At 42.5% G+C, this 23,397-nt stretch overlaps 1 protein-coding gene and 1 long non-coding RNA gene across 16 annotated transcripts in view; one reads left to right on the top strand and one right to left on the bottom strand.

Moving 5' to 3' along the window:
- The window catches only part of LINGO1 (leucine rich repeat and Ig domain containing 1), a 1,021,808-nt gene that overhangs the window by 919,250 nt on the left and 79,161 nt on the right, over positions 1 to 23,397 (top strand). For 2 of the 13 annotated variants that reach the window (XM_061595350.1, XM_061595352.1), the window contains exon 1: positions 20,348 to 21,182. The exons of 8 other annotated variants lie outside the window; for them this stretch is intronic. Coding sequence is in view for 1 of the 5 variants with exons in the window: in XM_061595338.1 (XP_061451322.1) it covers positions 21,654 to 21,683 (30 nt within the window). In the remaining 4 variants the exon portion in view is untranslated. 3 more of the 13 variants (XM_061595345.1, XM_061595349.1, XM_061595338.1) reach the window with 3 other exon arrangements.
- On the bottom strand, positions 10,385 to 19,181 carry LOC133369710 (uncharacterized). 3 transcript variants are annotated; one of them, XR_009758955.1, is made up of 2 exons: positions 19,011 to 19,181; positions 10,385 to 13,311 (listed from the first exon to the last, which is right to left on the bottom strand). It is a non-coding gene; the product is annotated as an uncharacterized LOC133369710 (long non-coding RNA). The 3 variants fall into 3 exon arrangements; XR_009758957.1 differs by lacking the exon at positions 19,011 to 19,181 and adding an exon at positions 18,829 to 18,922; XR_009758956.1 differs by lacking the exon at positions 19,011 to 19,181 and adding an exon at positions 18,507 to 18,816.

Here is a 23,397-nt window from a genome sequence, read left to right as displayed (position 1 = left end):
TGGCAAAAAAAAAAAAGAGAATCCCACAAGAAATCATCAGAGGAAACAATGAAAGACTTAATTAAATGTAGGATGGAATACAAAAGATTACTCAAAAATAAGAAAGGGGCATACATAAAAACCCAGTGGCAGGAACTGGGACAAGCAGTAACGGAACGGAATGAAGGTAAATTCTGGGAGCTGGTCTCCTATGGTCTAAAAGAAACAAGGTCTGCTTTAGAGGCTGCAGTCCCTGCCTCCTCATGGATTAAGCACTTCTCAAATATATTCGGAGGACAGCTTAATGACAGGGTAGAGACAGAGGTACATAAAGATCTTGCTAACCTACCTGAGTGGCAACCAGTTATCACTCACAAGGTAAAGGTTCTTATTTCTTCTTTGAAATCAAAGAAAGCACCAGGAGAAGATATGCTTCCTCCAGAACTTTTCAAAGAAAACGCAGATTGGTGGATGCCTATTTTAGCTGGATTATTCACCACAATAAACAGCACTGGTCAAATGCCTCTCGGGTGGAAAACAAGTACAATATTTCCAATCTATAAGAAAGGGGACAGGAATGACCCACAAAATTATCAGCCAATTAGCCTGTTAGACATTCCTTCAAAGCTTTATGCCCGATATTTACTCCAAAAACTAACAGATTGGCTGCAAGAAAATCAAATCATTCATGAAGAACAAGCAGGATTTAGGAGAGGGTATAGTACGATAGATCGATGCTTTACCCTAAATTACATCATAAAGAAATATACCAAGAATAAAAAGCATCTTTACGCCACCTTTATCGATCTTTCTGCCGCTTTCAACTCTATAAACAGATCCAGGCTATGGGAGAAATTACAAGGTACCAACACTGACCGCAAACTCTTACAGTTGATTCAAGAACTATACAGCAACACAGAACTGAGGGTTAGAATTGGCTTAAAAGGCACTCCGACAGAAGCCCTTAAAACAACACAAGGTGTGAAACAGAGATGCCTTTTGGCTCCCACTCTTTTTAATATATTAATGATTTGGTGCCCTGGCTAGCCCAAGTAGACTCCCCCTCCCCAGCAATCAGCAATAGAAAGATCTTTATCCTAATGTATGCTGATGATTTGGTGCTCATCTCCCTTTCTCACTTGGGTCTCAAAAATCTTCTGGACGCATTTAGTGCCTATTGTAAACATTCACTAACAGGCAAAAAACCTTGCGGTTTAAGAACATACCTATAGCCCACAGCTATTCTATCAAACTTTAAAAAGCAGGGAAATTGGGCAGCTATAGTGAATGCACCACGGGAGCAGGAGACCTGAACTCCTCTCTGAGATATTGTACTGCCCTACAAATTGGTCAAAATGCAAACACAATTTGGGTTGGTCTTTCACAGTCCAATCCACTTGCTGTGTAGCTTGGAAGAATTTGGTAACACGTGCCTCTGAGCATATGGTGAGTGGTGGCAACACCTGCAATCAGCCCAAAGAATAGAAAGAAGACATGTGCTGTGCTGATCTTGTTTTAGCAGGGACGAAGCAACATTATTAAGTCAGTTGATATAGTTCAGATGGTCACTTTGAATATGTCTGATTTCCTTTGCAATTTTAGTGAAGTTTCCTATAGGAAATCATTTTCTTTTGTTTCTATTTTTTTGAAAGCTATATTCTCTTCCACCAGGAATTCCAGCAGCTTTTCCGAGAACTGAATCTGGTTGGCCGTCAATAAAGATAAAAGTGGAGTGGCTACACTTAAATTATCTACCAGCATTGTGCTACATGGAGATGAATAATAACCAAAACTGGAAGTTAAAGTCCCATAGGCTCTTAAATAGTTACCACCTTCCCGAGTTGAATTCCCTCTTGGGTATGGATAAGAGGCACCTAAGGGACTGGCTCTTCTGGACTGATGCCAGAAGGGATTTGCAATTAATTAAGACCTCCAGATTCTCTCCATGGTTCCCTTCTGTGAAAACGGAACACTTTAGAGCCAGTTACTTGACAAAATTAATGCCAGTCTCCCTAAGAAATGCTTTTATGGAACTACATTTCCAAGTTATGCCAACTGCAGTATTGGACGGACACTACCAAAAGGTGCCATTTGAAAACAGACTGTGTATCTGTGACCAAGCTCAGGTGGAGGACATTGTTCATTACATGCTAATGTGCCCACTTTATGGACACCCAAGAGAGAGATTTCTGAAACCTCTGTTGTCTCAGGGAAGCAGGAATACCTTAGTAGAATTAGTACAATATCTCCTGAGTGATACTAACAGCCATGTGACTCACAAAGGGGCTCTTTTCGCTCTAGCTGCAAAAAAGATTAGAAAGAAAGAATAAAATAGCAATAAACTGCCAAGGAGATTCTGATTCTTAAATTGTGCTAGCCGACCCTAAGTCTGAAATTTTTATAATATAGGTCGCAACAACTTGTTCTTTGTATATTTTATATGTCTCTGTACATTTCACTTTTTTTTACATTTTAATGTATTTTAAGGTATTTGTCATGGCCTTTGGCTAGTTCAGTAAATATTTTTGGACTTGGACTTGGTACGGTGTCCTCAACACTCCTTTCCCTTTGAATCCTTGATGCCCTGCCTGTTGATAAAAACAACTGGTGTTCTCCATTTGCTGTATGGGCTGCACCCTCTGTACTGGAAATATTTTACTTCCTTTACAGGTTTTCTTTCATTTACATCCCTACTTGCACTGTATCTATAATGTAATTTCTTTTTTGGCACCTCGGGTTCCCCCTGCATGACATTATCTGTTAGGTCAATGGTACCTACACTTCCGTTTTGACCACATTAGTTCATTGCTTTTAAAATCATTCTTGGTTAACCCCTGCATATTAACCTCCAAGTTGCACCTTTTAGCGTGTCAGGTTTGCTCAACAACATGGAAATTGGTGTATCATTACTCTTTCATTTCATTTACTACCATGTTACAGGCATTTGCTGATCATGTCAGAATTTGGATAGTGACACAACCAACAGAGAACACTGCGACACTTCAGTCTGTTTCCAAGCACAATTCAAAGTGCTGGTTATGACCTATAAAGCCCTGTACAGCTCAGGTCCAGGCTGTCTGAAGGACCATATCTCAGGGCTCAGACAGATGCACATGCTAAGATTGAGGGAAGGCCGTTCTCTCAGTCCCATTACCCTCACAGGCACGACTGGTGGGAACATGGGAAAGAGCGTCCTTGATGGTTGCCTCCAGGTTCTGGGAACTTCCTTCTTAGAGAGGTTGGACTGGCTATCTCCCTGCTGTCCTTACGTTGGCAGGTGAAGACTTTTCTGTTGTGACAGGCTTTTGGGAATTGACAGCAAGGGCTATTAAACAGAGTGCTGTTTTTACCAATTTGTATTTTTTAATTGCTATATTTTAAATAATTTTAATGTTATCGTTAAATTACATTTTAATTATAATTTCTGTATGCTTTATTTATATGTTTTCAACTGTATTTGTTTTAATTTTTGTAAGCCGTCGTGAGTCCTAGTTCTGGGGAAAAGGCAGGATATAAACGAATAAAATAATAATAATTAAAGACTAAGAGATTTATTGTGTTCTAACTTTCATAAGAACATCAGAAGAGCCTGCTGGATCAAGCCAATGGCTCATCTAGTCTAGCATCCTTTTCTCACAGTGGCCAACCGGATGCCTATGGGAAGCCCACAAACCAGACCTGAGCAGGTGTTCAAAAGCATCCTGCCTCCAGCTGTGGAGGCAGAGCATAAACATCATGGCTAGTAGCCATTGATAATTTTATCCTCTGTGTATTTGTCTAATCCTCTTTTAAAATCATCCATGGAAAGATGGCCAGTGGTCAGGGATGATGGAAGTTGTAGTCAAACAACATCTGGAGGGCCACAACTTAGTGTCACCAACCCTGCATTAGGCAAACAAGGCAGAAACGCCTCTTATATTTTAATATCACATAATGGTTCCTCCTCCTTTACAAGAGAGCCATCGTATTACAACATGTCTAGTAGGGGGGAGTCAATTCCAGAAGATACTGGGACTCCAGTCTCCATCCGTGCCCGGGATGCAGGGGATAGGAGGTTTGCTTGATGGGGGTAACCTTTATCTGGGTGTTCATGGATGTTCTGCAGCTTCTCCTCCGTTGCCTTTGTGGGTGCCAATGTGTGGTATAAAGAAGAGGTGGGAAACCTTTTTTTCAGCCTAAGGGCCACATTTCCTTCTGGGCCACATGGCAGTGGTGGGTGGATGCAGAGGCTAAAGTGGGTGGAGCAACAAATGCTAACTTTACCTTTGTAGAATAGGGTAGTTTATACACACATACCCTGTTTCTTCCATACAGACAAACAAAGAGGATTTATCAGAGTTCAAGGGCACATTTCAGCCAGGCAAAAATACCTGGGGTGTGAAGCAAGACCAGTGAGAGGTGTGGGCTAGGGAGAGGGTGAGTGGCCTGAGGAGACTTCTGAGGGCCAGCTGAAGAGGTCTGGAGGGCTGCATTTGGCCCCCAGACCTCATGTTTCCTACCCCTGGTATAGTTTCCAAATTGTGTGACGTGCTAGTTCCACTCTATTGGGCACTGGTTAGGCCTCATCTTGACTACTGTGTCCAGTTCCGGAAACCACACTTTAAGAAGGATGAGACAAACTGGAACAGGTTCAGAGGAGGGCAACAAGGATGATCAGGGGAGTGGAAACAAAGCCCTATGAGGAGAGACTGAAATAACTGGCCATGTTTATCCTTGAGAAGAGAAGGCTGAGGGGAGGTAGGATAGTACTCTTTAAATATTTGAAAGGTTGTCACACAGAGGAGAGCCGGGATCTCTTCTCTATCATCCCAGAGTGCTGGACATGGAATAATAGGTTCAAGTTACAGGAAATCAGATTTCGACTAAGCATCAGGAAAAACCTCTTAACTATTAGAGCTGAATGACGATAGAACCAATGTCCTAGGGTGGGCTCTCCGACCCTGGAGGCCTTCAAGGGGCACCTGTTGAGTATGCTTTAATTTGGATTCCTGCTTTGAGCAGAGGATTGTACTGATGGCCTTATAGGCCCCTTCCAACTCTATTATTCTATGATTCTATTAAAGTGTAAGCAACAAAGGAAGAGCCCAGCTGGATCAGACCAATTGTAATCCAGCAACTGTTTCCTCCCAATGGCCAACCAGATGTTTCTGGGAAGTCTACGAGCAGGACATGAAGACCAAAGGGCCCCCCTGATGTTTTGCTCCCGTCCAGCAATGGCAGCCTGTTGCAAAGAACCATCCGTTGCACAGCAAACAATGTGGCTACCTCCCCTTGTTCTATTTTTAACTATTCCAGCTGAAGACAAAGTCCCTCAAGTAAGTATGAAGGTTCTAGAAGGGGCTCTGGGTGGTCTCGTAAAAAGTGATGGGACATAACAAGCATAGTGATACATTCACCAGAAACATAGCTTGTGAAAATCCATGTTGCATTGGATGTACAATAACACAAATGGAGACAAATTCAAGTTCCCTGTGCCATGATTCCCCCCCCCCCCAGAAGATGTGATGCATTAGTACTGGGTGGTGATAGGCCTGTGGCCTGTAGCATCCTAGGTCAAGATTCCTTCCTGTTTGAAAGTCTGGATTGGTTTATAAGACCCAAGATGTACTTCTATTCATCGCTATTGGACAAATGCCCCTTGCCACTGCTGGAAGGCAGACACTGAGATATCCTCCACTGCTGACTCTTCATTTCCATCTGTCAGCAGGGGGATGTCTTTTGGAACAGATTGCCAAGTTCATGTGTTGCTTAGAAGAATGCTGTGTACATGAAGGTGGTCTGATGTGTTGACTATAGGCATGATCCAAATTCCCGCTCCCATTGCTGGGGCTTTGTGGAGCAGTGGGGATACTCTTGCATCTGCAGGTTTGCTGCTTATGGTATAATATGATGGCAGGACAATCTGGCCTGGAATGGGCCTGGTGCCTCTGGATCCTGAGATAGCTCAGCCTTTCCTGTCCTTGGATCGCCCTCCTTGAGAATCTTCTGCTGGCTACTATCTGTGGGCAGCCTGCCAATACCACTCCTGTCCACCTCGTATCTTGTGGGAGGCCAGCTCGTCCAGCAGAGGTGGGCAGAGAGATACCTCTGCCTAATCCACCACCACCCTTTGCTCTGCATAAGTTTTAAAAAATTATTATTATTGCTCTGCCTGCTATTAATTCTGCTAGGAGATGGTTTCTTCCAATGAATTCAGCTGTAAGGGTCTATTTAGAGGTTACGTTTCAAATTTGAAAGTAGGAGCATGCATGGAAGGCCCTCTACTTAGCCCAATTCAATTCAATTTATTGTGCGGTCACAGACCCAATAAAGCAAATCATCAGATAAAAGAAAACAGTCTATAAAACATTTAAAATATACCATAAAATCTAAATATAAATATGACTTTAAAATGGAGCATTACAGTTTGAAAAAGAGGCCCTCTACTCAGTCATGGATGGTGCCCACTAGACTTGGTGTGACCGCCTGGAAGTCATGGGGGCATGGCCAATGCGTAGTCACAGGGGTATGGTCAAGTTGTTCTGATTTTTTTCCCCAGTTAAAGTTAAGCACGGTAACTTTACAAATAGTTAGCACCTAACTAAACTGAAAAGGGTCTTCCTTTGATTCAGAAGAGGTCCCTGCTGACACATTTTCTAGGGTGAGTTCATACCAAAGAAGCTGTACATTGCTCAGGAGGAAGCCCCACTGAATTCCAAGGGGATTGTTTCCTAATAAGTATGTACAAGATTGGTTAGTCTTAAAGGTACCACACAGGACCGTTAATAAAGGACCCCATGAATTTCCAGACCTCTAGTAAAAGATTATTCTCCTCCCTGGCTCATTCACTTCTACATTTTTCCCCAGAATGTGGAATAAGATGGAGGAATATTAAGTGGACTGGGACCTGGGAGACCAGGGTTCATTCACCCGTGAGATTTACTGTGTGACCCTGGGCTGGTCACTGTCTATCAGCCTAACCTAACTTATAGGGTTGCTGCAAAGACAACATGGGAGAAAGGAGACCCATAAATGCTACCTTGAGCTCCTTGGAGGAAAGGTGGAATGGATATAAATGTAACACTGATAAATAAGGAATAAACAAAATAAAAAGCCTCTCTCTCTCTGGCTTGCCTGCCTCTCTTGAATCTGAGTTGTATCAAAATCCACTCTAGGAGCATAGGAAGCGGCCTCCTACTGAGTCAGACCATTGCTCCATCTTGCTCAGTATTGTCTACACTGACTGGCAGCAGCTCTCCAAGGTTTCAGGCAGGGAGTCTCTCCCAGCCCTATCTGGTAATGTTGGGGATTGAACCTGGGATCTTCTGTGTGCAAAGCAGATTCTGTACCACTGAGCTGTGGCTCTTCTCCACTAGGGTTGCCAGCGTCTGAACATGCCAAGATGTTAAATCATGGTTGGAAATTAGTTTGTTCTGAATAGAGATGGAAATATCTGTCACTTTTGGTTCTTCCAGTTTCTAATTTTTTTCCAACTTAAATTTAGTTCTCCAGGTTTCTGTGGCAATTTGCAATTTTTAAAAAATCCTCCTAACAATTCAGCATTTTACACATTTTTGTAGGCAATTTTGCCTAATGTACACATTTTTGCAAGTGATTTCTCATCATATAATGTATTTTTGCATGTTATTTTTACTCATATATTCACTTTTATGCACACTTTCCCTGAATATATGCATGTTTGCAAACATTGTTTGATTGGTGAACTGCGTCACAAAATTCAGATAAGTGTGAGTTTCGAAGGATGGCTGTGTTTCTATTCTCATACTGCTTCAGAAAGTGCAAATTTGATAAACTGAGCTTGAAATGCAAACTGAATTGAAAGTCTTGCTCTTCCCTAGGTCTGAAGCTGGTAACCATAGTGTCCCAGTTTGGATATATGAAACTATGAATAATTTGAGGCCTCCTGTTTTAATCGCAGCTTGCATGAATAGAGGTGTAAAGGGGCTCTGTGAGTGTGTGAAAGGCTCTTTCATATTCAGGCTTATTAAGCTGATATATGACCATCCAAAGTCAGCCATTGTGTGTACATTTTAATTGCAAGACACTTTGGGGGCCAGTCTAGGTTTTAGAAGGGGGACAGGGGTCACCAACATGGTGCCCATGGGTACAATGGCACTCTCAGAGTCTTTCACTGGTAGCCATGAAGCTTGTGGGCCCTCTCCCCAAACATACACACTGCCCCCTTTGTCATGAGATGGTGAGGCTGGTTTCCTTCCCCCCCCCCCATGGAAGAGTGTATAGAGCAGAAGGAGGACTTTGGAAGAATGAGTCTCTTTCACCCTTTCTCTTGTAGCTCTGTGTGCTTTCCAAGGCTCAGATTATTTCTGCTAGATACAACTTTTGCCCAGATCCCTTAGAAAACGCAAGTGTGTGTGCGTACGAACACATGCCTGTATGAATGTATGCTTTTGCTTTTTCCGTCTCCCTGCACGTGGAGGAGGCTGAGCTGACAGAGGCAGGATGGAAGCAATAATGGGTGTCCTCTAAGGGCAAATGGGGCACTGTCCCCCCAACCTTAACTTGCTCTCAGCCAGCCCCTACCTGCCTGCCTTCTTACGTACATTCAATCCAGTGGGTAGCACGGGCTGTCAGCTCCCTCCTTCTTAGTTCCTGTGGTGCCTTTGTAGAATTTAAAAGAAAAGTAGAATTAACTGGCTCCACCTGTCATTAGATCTGGCTTCACCTACTGTTCGTCATCCTGCTTTCCACCCCACCAGTCACCTCTGGATAGAACTGACCAAAGTGGTGGCATCTGTGGAACTCACTCAAAAATCCAAATGTGCCTGCAGGCCTAAACTGATTAGTGACCCTGGGTAAAAAATATAACTTTTTGAGACCAGGAGGGGACACAATTGGGGCACTGATTGTCCAGACAGGACCAGAATACAAATAGGTCCAGCTGGAGGATACAGTTACATCCTGCCTCCTGGATGATTTCCATGCTTGGATACCCATGAAAAGCCATAATGCCTAATACAAACAACCTGAATACTGAAGGAATACACAGAGGGCTGTAGGAAAACAAATCTAGTGTATTTCATAGTCACACCTTGTTAGTTATGGGCAGCACCTTGGACTGCTCCTTGAAAGTTCAGACTAAAACCCGGAGTGAATTCTACTGCCCCACTGACATAGAGCCACCAGCCACCACTGGTTATGGGTACAACCAAGCACAGGAAAATGATCACATCTCCCCTGCACAACAGAATGATGGGGGGGGGGTGGACCTAGGACAAATAAGCACCTTGAAATGGAGGGCAAAATGAGTATCATCAAATTTTCCATAAACAAATTGTTTATTTTGTAGTAAAATTTATTTCCCACCCTTCCTCCTTGAAAGAGCCGAGGGTGGCAAACAAAAACACTAAAAACACTCTAAAAGATCTTAAAAACAAAAGACTTTAAAACATATTAAAACAAAATATATTTAAAAATATATTAAAATAAAACATCTTAGAAACATATTGTTTAAAAAGAAAGAAAGAAAATAAAGCTTTAAAACATCTACAAAAGTAATTCCAACACAGATGAAGACTGGGATGAGGTCTCTACTAAAAGGCTTGTTGAAAGAGGAAGGTCTTCAGTAGGCACCAAAAAGATAACAGAGATGATGCCTGCCTAATGTTTAAGGGGAGGGAATTCCAAAGGGTAGGTGCTACAACACTAAAGGTCTGCTTCCTATGTTGTGTGGAATGAACCTCCTAATAAGATGGTATCTGCAGGAGGCCCTCACCTGCACAGCACAATGATCGACTCAGTATATAAGGGCTTTGTACACCAAAACAGTCTTTCAGGTATCCTGGTCTCAAGCTATGTAGGGCTTTGTACACCAAAACCAGAACCTTTAACTTGGCCGGGTAGCTAATGGGAAGCCAGTGCAATTCTTTCAGCAGCAAGTAACAATGAAAAGGAAGAGAAATTATACAGAAAGTTGGAAGCCTTTTGTAAGAGAGGAGTGGGGTCCCTGGGTGGTATAACTATGCGCTCCCCAGAAGGAATAGTATATATTTGAAATGTGATAATATGTGTGAAATCTGACGAGCACCAACTTTCTGTTTGCTATTGCAACCGTTGCTGTAAGTACTACAATACAGAGATGAAGATCAAGTGGTAGTAATGCCCACCACCATAGATTACTTTAAAAGAGGATTAAACAAATTCACAGAGGTCATCAATGGCTACCAACCACATTGACTATGTTCTACCTCCATTGTTGGAGGCAGTATGCTTCTGAACAGCAGTTGCTGCAAACCACAGGATGGGAGTGTACTGTTGCACTTGTGCCCTGCTTGTGGGCTTCCCATAGGCATCTGGTTAGCCACTGTGAGAACAGGGTGCCTGATCAGATGGGCTGCTACTTGATCCAGCAGGCTCTTATGTTCTTAGTGAGGGTCACCAGCTTGGAAAGCTTTAATTAAGTCATTTATTTATAAAGTCACTGTAGACACTTTTCTGGGCATAGCTCAGCCAAGGCAGCTCACTACCTCATAAAACAATACATATACAGAACATCATAAAGCAAAGGATACATAACCATATAATATATAACAATGGCAAAAAAGAGTATTAGACAAATTCATGGAGGATAAGGCTGTCAATGACTTCTAGTAATAATGGTTATATATTGTCTCCAGGATCAAAGTCACTATGCCTCTGAATACCAGTTTCTGGGGAACAGGAGTGCACTGTTATATTCAGGTCTTAGTTTTGGGCTTCCCAGAGGCATTGGGTTGGTCACTGTGGAAACAGGATGCTGGACTAGATGGGCCACTGGCCTCACCCCAAAAGGCTCTTCTGATGCTGTTATGTTCTCAGTTGTCATTCCTTCTCTCTGTACTATTTCGTCTGTTGGATCTGAACCATAAAAGTAGTTGTTCTGTGCTTTGTGGTTTTAAATCTGTTTATAGCTGTTCTCCAAAGTTTTATTTATTTCTAACACTTATATCCTGCCTTTCTTTCATCAAGGAACCCAAGGTTCTCATGTGGTTCTCAGGTGGTTTCCCATCCAGGCACTGACCTGCTTAGCTTCAGTAAGGTGGTGGCCTCATGGGCCTTCAGACCATAGCCTGGGACTAGATTTGGTGTCTAGTCTGGTGACCAAGAGTCTTATGGGTGACCATGGACCAGTCATTTTCTCAGCTTAGCCTACTTCAAAGGGCTGTCGTGAGAATAAAGGGGCATATACAGGAAACTTTCCTTAGAGAAAGGGCAGGATAAACGACTTATTGATGGATCTGATATGTATCCTGCTCTTTCCCATGGATCGAGAGTGGCTTATAGCAGGTTTTTATTAAAAATTGTAAATAATTATGTCCCCAAAGGGCTCAAAATCTAGAGTGTGCTCCTGATTCTTCCTTTTAAATTTGGCCCCATGGGTTTACCTGTCATGTGCCTGGATGTCAGCTGATGGAGAGGTGGGCATATTTTGACCCAAGCCATGACGCAGGCAAAATGGGGAGGCCTGACAGGCCAAGGGGTTCTGTGTGCTTTTCTAAGGAAATCAAATGTTTTGGGACATAAAGGAGGCCAGATGAAATAACATATTTTTTTCTAAAAAGAAAATCAAAACACTTATGCCACATAAAATAAACAATCCAAGCCACCATCCAGTGCTTATTATTGCTAAGTTGTTGATGTTAATAATAATACACAAATAACTGTCAGAAACAGTTTTGCTGGGCGAGCAAAAGAAGAGTCATGCTGGTTTTATGTGAAAGATTGAGGTCAGGCTTTTCCATTTGCTTGCCAAATTGCTGATGAATAAGGCATAAGTGAACAGAGGAAGTGGCCTTACATATAACTGAGTCAGATCACTACCCAGAGATGCTGGGAATTGCAGGGCCACATTTAGCTCCCGGTGCTGAGTTCCTCCTTCCCTGATGAAGACAGTGCTGGCCTAAATGGTCCAATTATCTCATGCAGGTTAAGGCAGCTTCCTGTTTTTTCCCCTCTCCTTCATCCACAAGTGCCTCTCATTCTGTCATCCTTTTTGTTCTTTCTCCATCAACCCATCCTCCATCTTTCCCCCTCCCCTCCCATCTGCCCATTCCTTTTCTTTTTGGCAACTGCAGTTATTGCCTGCTCGTCCACCTTTGGCTCCCTAAGCTGTTTGTCCTCAGGCCCATACTCTTGTCTGACCGCGCACAATTAATTCATGTGTTCATTTTGGAATTACCTTTCACCCCATCCCAGATCTTGGGGTGGCTGAGAGCAGTTAAATTGTTCTACGTCCTTTCAAGGGCTCACATTAAAAATAGAGTGCATAAATGGACCCAGGAGGAATGAAACCAGGGAAAGGAAGAGGCAAAGCGGGAGGTGAAAAACTAAATACTGAATTCAGCAACAACCTTTCCATGCAGATGGACTGAATTGTCCCTCTGGATACAGCTTCATCCCCAGCCATCCAGCATTAAGAGAGAAGGTCTGAAAGGAGGCTCTCAAAGTGCTTGTTCATCATGCTTAGAAGCCTTTCTGCAGTCAGGAACCCCAATGACTCAGGGTTACCAATCACAAGGAGACTGCTAAGTGAGGTCAGCTGAGTTGTCCTTCACATCTTCCCATGATGGACCTGGTGGTGATGTGGACATTGGGAGCAGGACTCATCTGTGTGATCTTGCTCAGCGTGTTGAATTTCAGAACACCTGAACAGGGTTTATGACAAGCAGAAGTCACCAAGAGGATACTTCTCATCAGCAGTTTGGTAGCAGATTACCATGAGGGTTTGCCTGTATCTGAGTGGCCCTCTCATAATCTTAAAATCTGTGTTGGAGATAGAGATACCAGAGAATTCTGACAGAAGCAGAAATTACTGGTGTTCGCCTGTTTGTCCCATGTCCAGAATGGAAATCAATCCAATGAATGTGATCAGTATTCGCTGTTGTTGTTTTTAGTCTGCAGACAATATGTAATTGATGATGGTTCCTTCCCCTCACCCCATTTGCATTGTGTTTCCTTTGCATTGAAATGAATGATGTGGGATAACATGATGATAGTGTAATTACAAAAACTGCCACAGTGGACAGTGCGACAAGTAGCATAGTGTTTATCAGAAGTTGAACTACAGCAGAACGGAAGCAGCACTTCATACGACAAGGTCCTGCTTGTGTGCTGGCTGGTGAAATAAATCAGGCTGCCGAGCACCAAAGAAAGGGCTTTCTCAGTGGTGGCTCCACAGTTCTGGTGACCTCAAGGTGAGAGAGCTCAGTTCTGTCATTTGGCCAGCTGGGTGGGCAAATTTCATACCAAGTACTGTGGTTAGTTACCACTTTGTATACGCTCATTCATTCCACTCTTTGCATTTTTTCAAATTGCTTGTAGACAAGTACATTCAGACTGAGGAGTAAGAGAGAAAAATCTGTTGAGTAAACTGAACTCCACACGAGCCAGCTCTTTGGAAGTAGTTTTATTTAGTCCTTACCTAAGAAATTGAAAGTCCAAAAGAGGGCTTGAATGACATCCATTTGATCATTTTGGGTGATGCAGATAGCAAGTTAACACATACAAGTAGTTTGTGAAAATAAAATTGAGGAACTCAAGGTTCTTCTAACTGAAGCCTGGCAAGCTTAAGGTGGCTGTGTGCTATGTTACAGAAGGCAGTCCTCTTATTTGAAGGACACCCTAATCCATCTGGTTTAAAGATAAAGAAAGAAGGTGGGCCTTGAAGTTGCCAATCAACAATCAGCACCTGGACAGCAGACTGAGCAGGCATTAGGGATGGCAAGATCTGTCAGTTTTGGTTCTCTGTTTTCCATTTTTCCAATCTTAAATTCAGTTCTCTACGTTTCTGCAGCAATTTGCAATATTTTTTTAAAAAAACCTCCTGAAAATCCTCCAGCATTTTAGTGCGGATTTCTCCTAATGAACACATTTCTGTAGGCAGTTTTACAAGGCATTTCTCATCATGTAATGCATTTTTGCATGCTATTTTCACTCATGTATTCATTTTTATGCACAGTTTCCCCTAATACATATCTTTCTGTGTTTACACAAAACATTTGTTGGTTGGCGACCTGCATCACAAAATTCTAATAAGAGCAAATTTCAAAGGTTGGCTGTGTTTCAGTGCTCATATTGTTTTGGAAAAGGCAATTTTGATAGATTTGGCTTGAATGAAAAATGAATCAAAATTCTCACCCATCCCTAGAAGGCACACAGGCCACTTGGCTATAGTCCTCCCCAAAATGGTGAAATGTGTTTCTCTTTAAATTATCCTTCTCTATTTCCATTTATATGGCCGTATCTGCACTAGACATTGAAAGCAGTATCATACCACTTTAAACAATCATGGCTTCCTCCAAAGCATTCTGAGAACTGTCGTTTCTTAAGGGTGCTGAGAATCATTAGGAGACCTCTAGTCTCCTTGCAGAGCTAGTTTCCAGAGTTCCCGGGGGAAACAGATTGATTGTTAAACCACTCTTGAGATTGTAGCTCTGTGAGGGGAATCAGGCTCTCCTGGTACCCTTAACTATCTAGTTCCCAGAATTCTTTGGAGGAAGCCATAACTAGTTGAAGTGATGTGGTACTGCTTTAAATGTCTAGTGCAGATGGGGACTAGGTATAAATCAGCCCATGCAACTTTCATGCAAATTTGTGTCCTCTGGTGTCCTCTTTTTTTGGCAATGTCTGTAAGTGGCCACCCTAGGTGAGCTTCCCTCCTCAAACTATTTCCCAGTTTGTTTCACCTGAAGTACCCCCTCCTTACCCTCAGATGTCAATACAGAGTTACTGAGGACCTATTTTTCCCTGCACGGAGGAGAGGCAAGACAGAACAGCCCGGTGAGCCCATCATCTAGCCTCACCAATTGTCCCAGCGGAAGTGGACACTGCTTCCATCAGCTGCAACCCCAAGGCTACTGACAATGCAATGCAATGGAGATAGAAGAGTGAAAACATCAGTGCAGTCGTAACTGTGAGGAAGACCAAGAAGGGAACTGCGAGACAGCAACTGAGTACAACTATCTAAAGTAGCTTTTCCCAATCTGGTGCTACCCAGGTGTTTTGGACTACAAGTCTCATCATGCTGGCTGGGGCTGATGGGAGTTGTAATCCAAAACACCTGGAGGGCACCAGGTTGGGGAATGCTGATCTAAAGGCATGTCTTCAATTCACATGCCAGTCTTAACAAGGAGAAAGATCATGTTTGCCACACTCTACCTTTTAACCATTATCCCTCACTAGAGATGGGGGAATTCAATTCAGTTTGCATTTTAGCTGAACCTGTCAAATCTGCACTTACCAAAACATGAGGACCAAAACACAGTCCTCCTTTGAAATTTGCACATATCTGAATTTTGCAGTGCAGTCCCCCAACCAAAGAATGTTTACAAAAATGCATAAATCAAGGGAAAGTGTCCATTAAAATGAATATAGTAGTGAAAACAACATGCAAAACTGCATTATATTAAGGGAAATTGCTTGTAAAAATGTGTACGTTAGTCAAAACTGCATACCCAAATATGTTTATTAGAAGAAATTTGTACTAAAACACTGAAGAATTTTGATGAGGATTTTTTAAAAAAGAAAACATCGGAAATTGCTGCAGAAATGACTTCCGGGAAGGGTGACTTCGCTTGTGCCTGCTTTTGAGACGGGCTCCCGCCTCAAAAGAAGCTTATTCAGATATAAATCAGTCAGAACATTTTTTTTTTTGACTGATGAAATTTCTCCCGGGCAGGGAGAAACGTAGAGATCAACCTCAAAAGCCTGTTTTTGTTGGGAGGACTGGATTTCATTAATTTATGAGAAAAGGTCCAGCCAGCAATGCCGGACGGACTTCCGAACAAGCTCTATCTGATTAATGCGATACGTTTATCTTTTCTTCAAAGAGAAAATGGACTAACAGGCAAGCACCCTTCTTTCTATTATTTTTTTTACTTGGTTTAAATTGTTGCAGCAAAAAGAGATTTGTCAAATGAATCAGCTTTAAAGAACTTCTGGGTGAGCTATAACTCTTCTCTGTTATTCACGAAATTAACAGCTTATTTCTGTTTCTATTGCAAAAAGCTGTCCTGGAAGTGCATTGTAAAGATATAAACAGAAGAGGGATTTCTATTCTGAGGAACATTATATTGTCTGGGACTATTCTCTTTTTGGTCTATTTTATTTTGACGAATCTGCTTCTTCACGACGCCACTAACTGTTTTGATGCTGGGAACTAAATTTGTTTTGTGTTCTTGAACATAGAGAGATAAGGCAGGCTGCTCTGTTTATACTGTGATGTCATCAAGCCTGGAATATTAACCCAATTGTTGCTGAAATAAGAAGTGGTTCTTCTTTATTTTTGTTTTGTTTTGTTTTCGTGGTTTTAAAAATGGCAATCAAGGAAGTGGCTGAGAATCTGGAAGTAATTATGTTTCAGAAAATAATGGATGAGATTGAGATAACGAAACAAACCCTGCGACAGGGCAGTAAGGAGCTGAAAATTGAACTGAGCAAAATGACGCAGGAGCTTAAAGAAATAGGGGATCCTGTGAGAGAGGAGAATGAGATCAGAGATGAGAAAAGAAAAAATAAAGGGAAGATACAAGCCCTGGAGATTGGAACAAATGTGGAATTGGAAAAAGATCTGGAGTTTATGGATATTAGAAATAAAATCTACTGTTTGGAATTTAACATTATCTCTGAAGAAATTAATGAAGATATTAGAGATAAAGTTATCAATGGCTTGGATAATCTTCTGGACTGGAATGACGTGATGGAGCTTGATATAGAGAAAATCTATGGAATTAACTGCAGCCATGTGACAATGGAAAAACTCTCAAGAGGTGAGCCAGTGCATTTTGTAAAAAAGAAGAACACAGATATGACTTTATAACAATATTTCAGCAACTTATTCAGAATTGATGGCAAGAAAATATTTGGGATAGAGGAAATTCCCATCAGACTCTTATTATATGACTATGGCTATGACAGCAAGATTATTATGGAATACTGATAATGGAAGATTGGACACTGAAATTACTGGACTTAACAGGACTATTGAAGATGGAAGATGGAATTAATATGGATAATGGAATAATGGCTATTGAAATTATTGGACCTAACAGATTTTGATGAGATGGATTAATCGATATGTTTATTTGGACTATGGTTATGACAATAAGATTATTATTATTATTAACGAGATGGATTAATCGACATGTTTATTTGGAGAAAAATTGATAGATATATTTCTTAAAGAATTGAAACCTCTCTTTGACTTTTTGTGGAAAGAATAAAGTAATGTTTATGAGATTTGATGATTAATTAAGATAACTACTGGAGGAAAGTGATTTTATAATATAATTTAAGAGACAGGATTGTTATATATTGTAGACCTACAACTGATTTGATCTGCGACAAATGGGAAGTCAACATTTTATTTTTTTGTTTAATCATTTTTGTTTTGTTTTGTTTTTTGTCTTTGAATGTTTTATGATTTTGTTTTCTATGTTTTATGAAAATTTGAATAAAAATTATTGGAAAAAAAAAGGAAATTGCTGCAGAAATGTAGAGAACTGAATATAAGATTGAAAAAAATGTGCAACTGCTAAAATGGAAACTGATAGATAATTCCATCGCTAGCCCTCATTTGGGGCCACCAGATGTTGCTTGACTGAGGACAGTAGGTTATGCCTCTTCTAGTCATTTTTCCCATTTGATACATTTTCGATGGCTTTTATTTAGTCCTCTTTGTGCTCTGCTGACCTGTTTTTATATTAATGTCCAGGCCGGCCCTACCATGAGTAAGAATGAGGCAGCTACCTTAGACAGCTGGCACTGGGGCAGCTGCAGTCCCCTTCCATTGCCCCTGAGCACCTTATGCTAGCCTTCTGCCTCTGGTATGGTGGAGGATGTCCCATCACCAGTGTTGAAAGAAGGTTCAGCTGTCAATCACATTGGATTCTCAGGGACTGCCAACCTTTTGGGGCCTATTGGTGCATTTGCACGCTGTTGTGGGCCTCAAACTAACTGCAGCCAAGCATACACCGGAATCTCTTCTATTTACTACAACAGAATACTTCTTTCAAGCCTAATTTCAGGGGGCGGGAACTCTGTGAATGCCATGGAAGGCAAGTGCCATGTATACAGAATATGGGGGGGGGGGCAATATCCAGTCTTTTACCTAATGCAGCCAAATGTCTTGGGCCCACCTAGTGTTTTATACTTTTTAATAGATAATTATTTCAAAACTTCTTTTAAACTGCTTTGAAAGGCCTGGCTCAGAAAGCATTACACACCTGCTATCAAACATAAAACCAGGTGTGGGGAACCTTTGGCCCTTCAGATGTAGCTGAACTATAGCTTCCATCTGCCCTAGCAAGCATGACCAATGAGCAGTGGTGATGGGAGTTGTAGTTCAGCAATGTTTGAAGGGCCAAAGATTCCCCACACTTGCATTAAACTCTAAAGCTGCAATCCCAAATATGTCTACTCAGAAATAAGTTCCATTGAATTCAGTGAGACTTACTCCCTGGTGAAAAGAGTTAGAATTACAGTCTTAATAAGAAATTGACCTTTGACTCTCTGCCCTTGATCTCACTACTTACCCCATGATGCAAGTCCAACCTAGTTACAGCAGGGTGCCTATTTTAATATCCACATTCATCCACATTGCATTCTGCACATAAACAAATTCCCAAACGTGCTCCATATCACTGAGCTTTAAGGCTGAATAGTACACATCGCTTTCTCTTCTTTCGCTTTTCTAAATGATAATCCATCTCAAGAAGTGTTGTAAGATCTGCTTGCAAGGGCTCAGAAAGGATCTGGTTAGCAGCTTGGGTTTAGCACGGTTGGTAAACCTACTTTGAAAGAGCAGGGCTATTATATTAAATATTATATTCAGAGCTTTTTTGTGATAGTACTCACCAGTGCTGGCACCCATGGCACTTTTAGAAAGATATGAGTCCCAGTCATTTTTTACCAAAAGAAGCACTGATTATAATAGAGAGCTGGTATAGCATAGTGGCTAAGCGACTGAGCTATGAATCAGGAAAAATCTGGCTCAAATCTCTTATCTGCCACAAACTCAACAGTTCAGGGTCACTAACCTTGTGGGGCCTCTGGTCACATTTGTAATCTTGACAGAGTGCGATGGGGGCCCACCCCCTCTGGTTGCTCCCCGCTGCCCTGGGTCACTTTCCACCACAACAGATGGAAAGTATTATGTGTGTGTGCATGTGTATACACACACTGCTGCCTCCCATAGGGGAGGTAGAACACAGTCATTGTGGCTAGTAGTCATTGAGCAGCTCTGAGCTCTAATATCAGGAGAGAGGAGGAGGGAGCCACGCCTTTATCTCCCTGCCATTTGAACCTGGCTTGCACCTGCTGGGGTGAGCCAGATCTTGTGCCTGAGCCTGCAACGCGGAAGGACAAGGACACTTGGCTCCAGTTTCAGCCTGAGCTGAAAGGGGGGAGGGGGGAATACCAATGCGTACTTTCCTGAACGCTTGAAAAGATACAAATCTGTTGATTCAGCAACTCCCATCCCTTATCTGATAAGCTCAGGGATGTAACGGGATGGGGAGATTTGTTTTGCAGCATGGCCAATGCCAAAGGCAGAGGGAAGCAGAGTCTGTGCATGCATGTGCTAGTGCTGGTGGAAAATTGCCAGGAAAACCATCTGGGAGTTGAAAGGAGTTATAAGGAGAGGGGGGGCTGTTACTGTTTAACTCACCCAGCAAGGGGTGTGTGTGGGGATAAATAAATAAATGCGACAAAAGGTTGTGACCTCAATTTTCTTTTGAGCTGATCGCTCTCTCTCTCCATTTTAGAGGAAGGAAAGGAACAGAGGGTGGGGAGAGAAGGAGAACAGTTTCCCGGCTGCAGGTAAATGAACGGCTTGCACCCTTTTTGCCTGCAGCCAGGAGCATGGTGCATGCAGGCAGTAATGGCATCGAAATGAGTGTACATGCAGGCGACAGTGAGGCTTAAACGCTGCGTGTGCATTTGGTTTCAAATTTGGACTCCTGTCATTTCCCTCCTCCTCATTTGGGTTTCTTTCCCCCCTTTATCTCCTTTCATGTGTTGCCTTTTCAAATGGCAGGTAAACCTGTGGGCAAGTCTGTGTGCTTCTTTCATAGCTGATTCCCTCCCCCCTTTGAAAACTGCTCTCCTGAATTTGCCTTTGTTCTGGTCGGTTTCACCTTCATTGGCTTTCTTAGGCATTTTTTTTAAAACTGAGGTCATTTTGGAGAGGAAGATCTTTTTCCTCCATGCCATCCTCTTAGTCTTCTTTGGGTCTCCTCTGCCCCCCTGCACCCCAGTCTTCCTGAATTCTGGTTTAACAAGAAGAATGAAGACAGGCTGACGGGCACTTGGCATAGGGCCTTCTCTGTGGTGGAATTCAGTTGTGGAATTCAGTTCTATAAGTAATTAGGTAAGTCCAAGCCCTTCATGTTTTAAAAAGGGCCTTGAATACCCACCTCTTCTTTTCTGTGGCTTTTAGTGGCTAATGTAAATTGAGCTACGGAAATGGTGTCGTGGCTGGTGCTGTCCAAACTATCAGCCCCAGTCAGGAAAGCAATATGATGCTGGGACTGATGGGAGTTGTATTCCCAAACATCTGGAGGGCACCAGCTCAGCAAAGGCTGGTCTAGGTATTTATTGGCTTATTAGTTTTCTTTGTAGTCATTCTTAGTAAGGTGAACGTTTTTGAAGTGGATGTTTTCACTGGTGGTTTTTGTTGTAATTTTTATGTGCCTTCTGTAAGCCCCTTTGCAAAGAGCTTTCTTGACCAGCAGTTTATAAATCTGTTGACAACAACCAAAACCAATACCAGATTTGGTGTGTGCAGACTGCTGCCTCTTTCGGTTCTTCAGGTTCACTGACATCCACAAGTAGTCATTGTTCAAATCCTGAAGGAGAAAAAAAGAGAGAGACAATTACAGCAAGGGCGGTTGCTATTTGCGTGTAGCATTTTACTACCATGCATATGCATGCCCACACTAGACCAGAACAGCACTCAAAAAGGTATTTCTGTAAGCTGTACAAAGTAGAATTCCGCTGACCTGTCGGGCTACTCAGACTGTATGTGGCTGCCCTGTATGGTCAGCTGCTGGGCGGCAGGTAGCAGCCTTCTCAGTGAAGTACCTTAAGGGCCTGGACTGACTTCACCCACCCTGGCTGGGCACTGGATCCTCCTGCACAGCAAGGAGTACAAGAGGACTTTCTGTTCCAGTTGAGCTCTTCCTGAGCTCTGGTGTGTTCCTGTATCCTTGGTTAGTGTTTCCTGACTGCTTACTTATTCCATCTCCTCTGGCTCACTTCAGGCTGCTGCCCCAATCTGTATCTAAAATGCACCCCCCCAAAAGCAAGCAGAAACTTGGGGGGGGGAGATTTTGCTGATATTTCAGGTATCAGATAAAATTTGGCCCAAGGACTTGGGAAAGCTTACCTGCCTATTGTGTGGATTGTTGATCAGGAAGCCCTGATGCCTGCGGAGCCCCCTGCCCTGTGGATAACATGCTGGGAGGGGTTGCCCCCTAAATCCAGACTTGCTGAGGAGGAACCTGATTCAATCTCCCTTCCCCCTCCTGCCCTGCAATTGGCAACGATCAAGCAGAGGTTCCTGTTGCTCCCAAAAGGTGTCTAATGGCCGTTGAGATACTCCCCTGGTCTTTGCGTGCCAAGCTTATCCTGAGCTTTAGCTTCTGCTGCTTAGCAAAGAGGGCCTGGCTCTCTAAAGATGGATGGCAGAGCAGTGGACATGGCCAAGGCAGGTGAGCATTAATTGTCTTCTTGACCTGGGGAATTGAATAAATGCTAATAAAGGCCACAAAGGCCACCATCCTGTCTTTAGCACTAGCAGAAAATGCGGAGTGCCATCCATCACTGACAAAGGGGGGATAAATTGTACTTTAGCCTATTGGTCTAGACTGGAGGGATGTCTATAAAATGAGAGCGAATCGAAGGAGTGCACCATTCCCCTCTTTCCCCCATGCAACAAACTAATTATCCTTGGGCGCGCTCAGGGATACGTCTGGGTAGAAGCTGTTTGCATTCTCCATTTGACTGCTGAACTGACATTTTAAGAAGTTTCTTTTACTACCTCCGGTGTCAGAGGCAGTATGCCTCTAAATACCCATTGCTAGCAATCCCAAATGGGGAAAGCACTATGGTGCTGGGCTTCTGCTTGTGAGTTTCCTGTGGGCGTCTTGCTAGCCACTGTGAGAACCGAGTGTTGGACTCAATGGGCCTTTGGTTCAGCGATGTTTTGTTTGTTTTACTTTAAATATTTATATCCCACTTCTCTTTTTCTAAAAAAAGAAACATCTTAGGAAAATGCAGTGGGACAAAAATAGAAGCAACAAATGGGTAACAGCAATCAAATTGCAGCAGTTAAAGCAATCATATTAAGGCATTAAATCTGTAATGATATCAATAAACAGCAGTTCCAAGTGAGAAACTCCAGCAACAGCATTAACACAGGAGGTAATACATTAAACGTTAATTGGAATGATTTTTTTTAAAAAAAATTGTTTACTAACTAAAAAGGGAGACTGCTAGATCACCTAGGAGAGAATGGGTCTGGGTGCTCCCACCAAAAAAGCCCTGCCTCTACAATGCTCTTAATGCTCAGGCTAGCTCTTTTGCCAGGCCCTTGTTATCATGCCTTGACTACTTATGTGCTGCTTGGCCGACCCCACATTTTCTACCTCTTGCCTTATGCCACACATGCACCACACATCCTTCATATTTCCCACTGATGCAAACATTCTTCTTAAAATGTTGCATTCCCTCTCTCCCAGCAGTGTTTCAATCAGGATATTTCCCAGGCAAATTTCCACTCCCATACTGCAGCGACACAGGTCAAAGTTTCTTAATGAGAAGACCTAATCGTGTAATTCTACTCAGAAGTAATCCACTTTTGAATTCATTAGGATTTACTCCCTGGTAAGTGGGTATAGGATTGCAGCCTGAGAGTCTGAGATCTACATATGAAGCTGAAATAACCCAATGCTGTGTGGAAGTTGCTGCTCCACAGTTATAAATATTGCTTTGCACTCTTGGGCATTGTAAATTTGCCCTTGGCCACATTTGCAAGAAGTATTTGCAAAAGATGTCTCATATTTTTTCCTCCTTCTCCCACAGCTTTTTACTCCCTGATCCTCTCTCTATTTTTCACTACCAATCGGCCTGCCTTATTGTCCTCTTCACTTTCTGTTGTGGTGACAGATGAAGGCCAGATCTATGCTTGCATGCAGCAAAATGTGATGGCAGAATCCTCAGGTGGCAGAGCAGACGGTGCCACTTCAGATAGAAAGGAGATGGGTGACTCTCCCCTCCACTGTTGAACAAGAAATTAAAAACTCACTGCAGATTGAAAACTAATAAATGGAGGAAGTGAGATTTAGTTATCCTTATCCTGCTATGCTATTTTTCTACTTGCAGGGCATTTTTTCATTCCCTGCCCCCATTCTTGGTGTGTGTGAG

Source organism: Rhineura floridana, chromosome 14 (genome assembly GCF_030035675.1).
Source record: "Rhineura floridana isolate rRhiFlo1 chromosome 14, rRhiFlo1.hap2, whole genome shotgun sequence".
Classification (NCBI taxonomy): Eukaryota; Metazoa; Chordata; class Lepidosauria; order Squamata; family Rhineuridae; genus Rhineura; species Rhineura floridana.
Note: the sequence above shows the minus strand (reverse complement) of the source record. Positions and strands in the feature narration are given on the sequence as shown.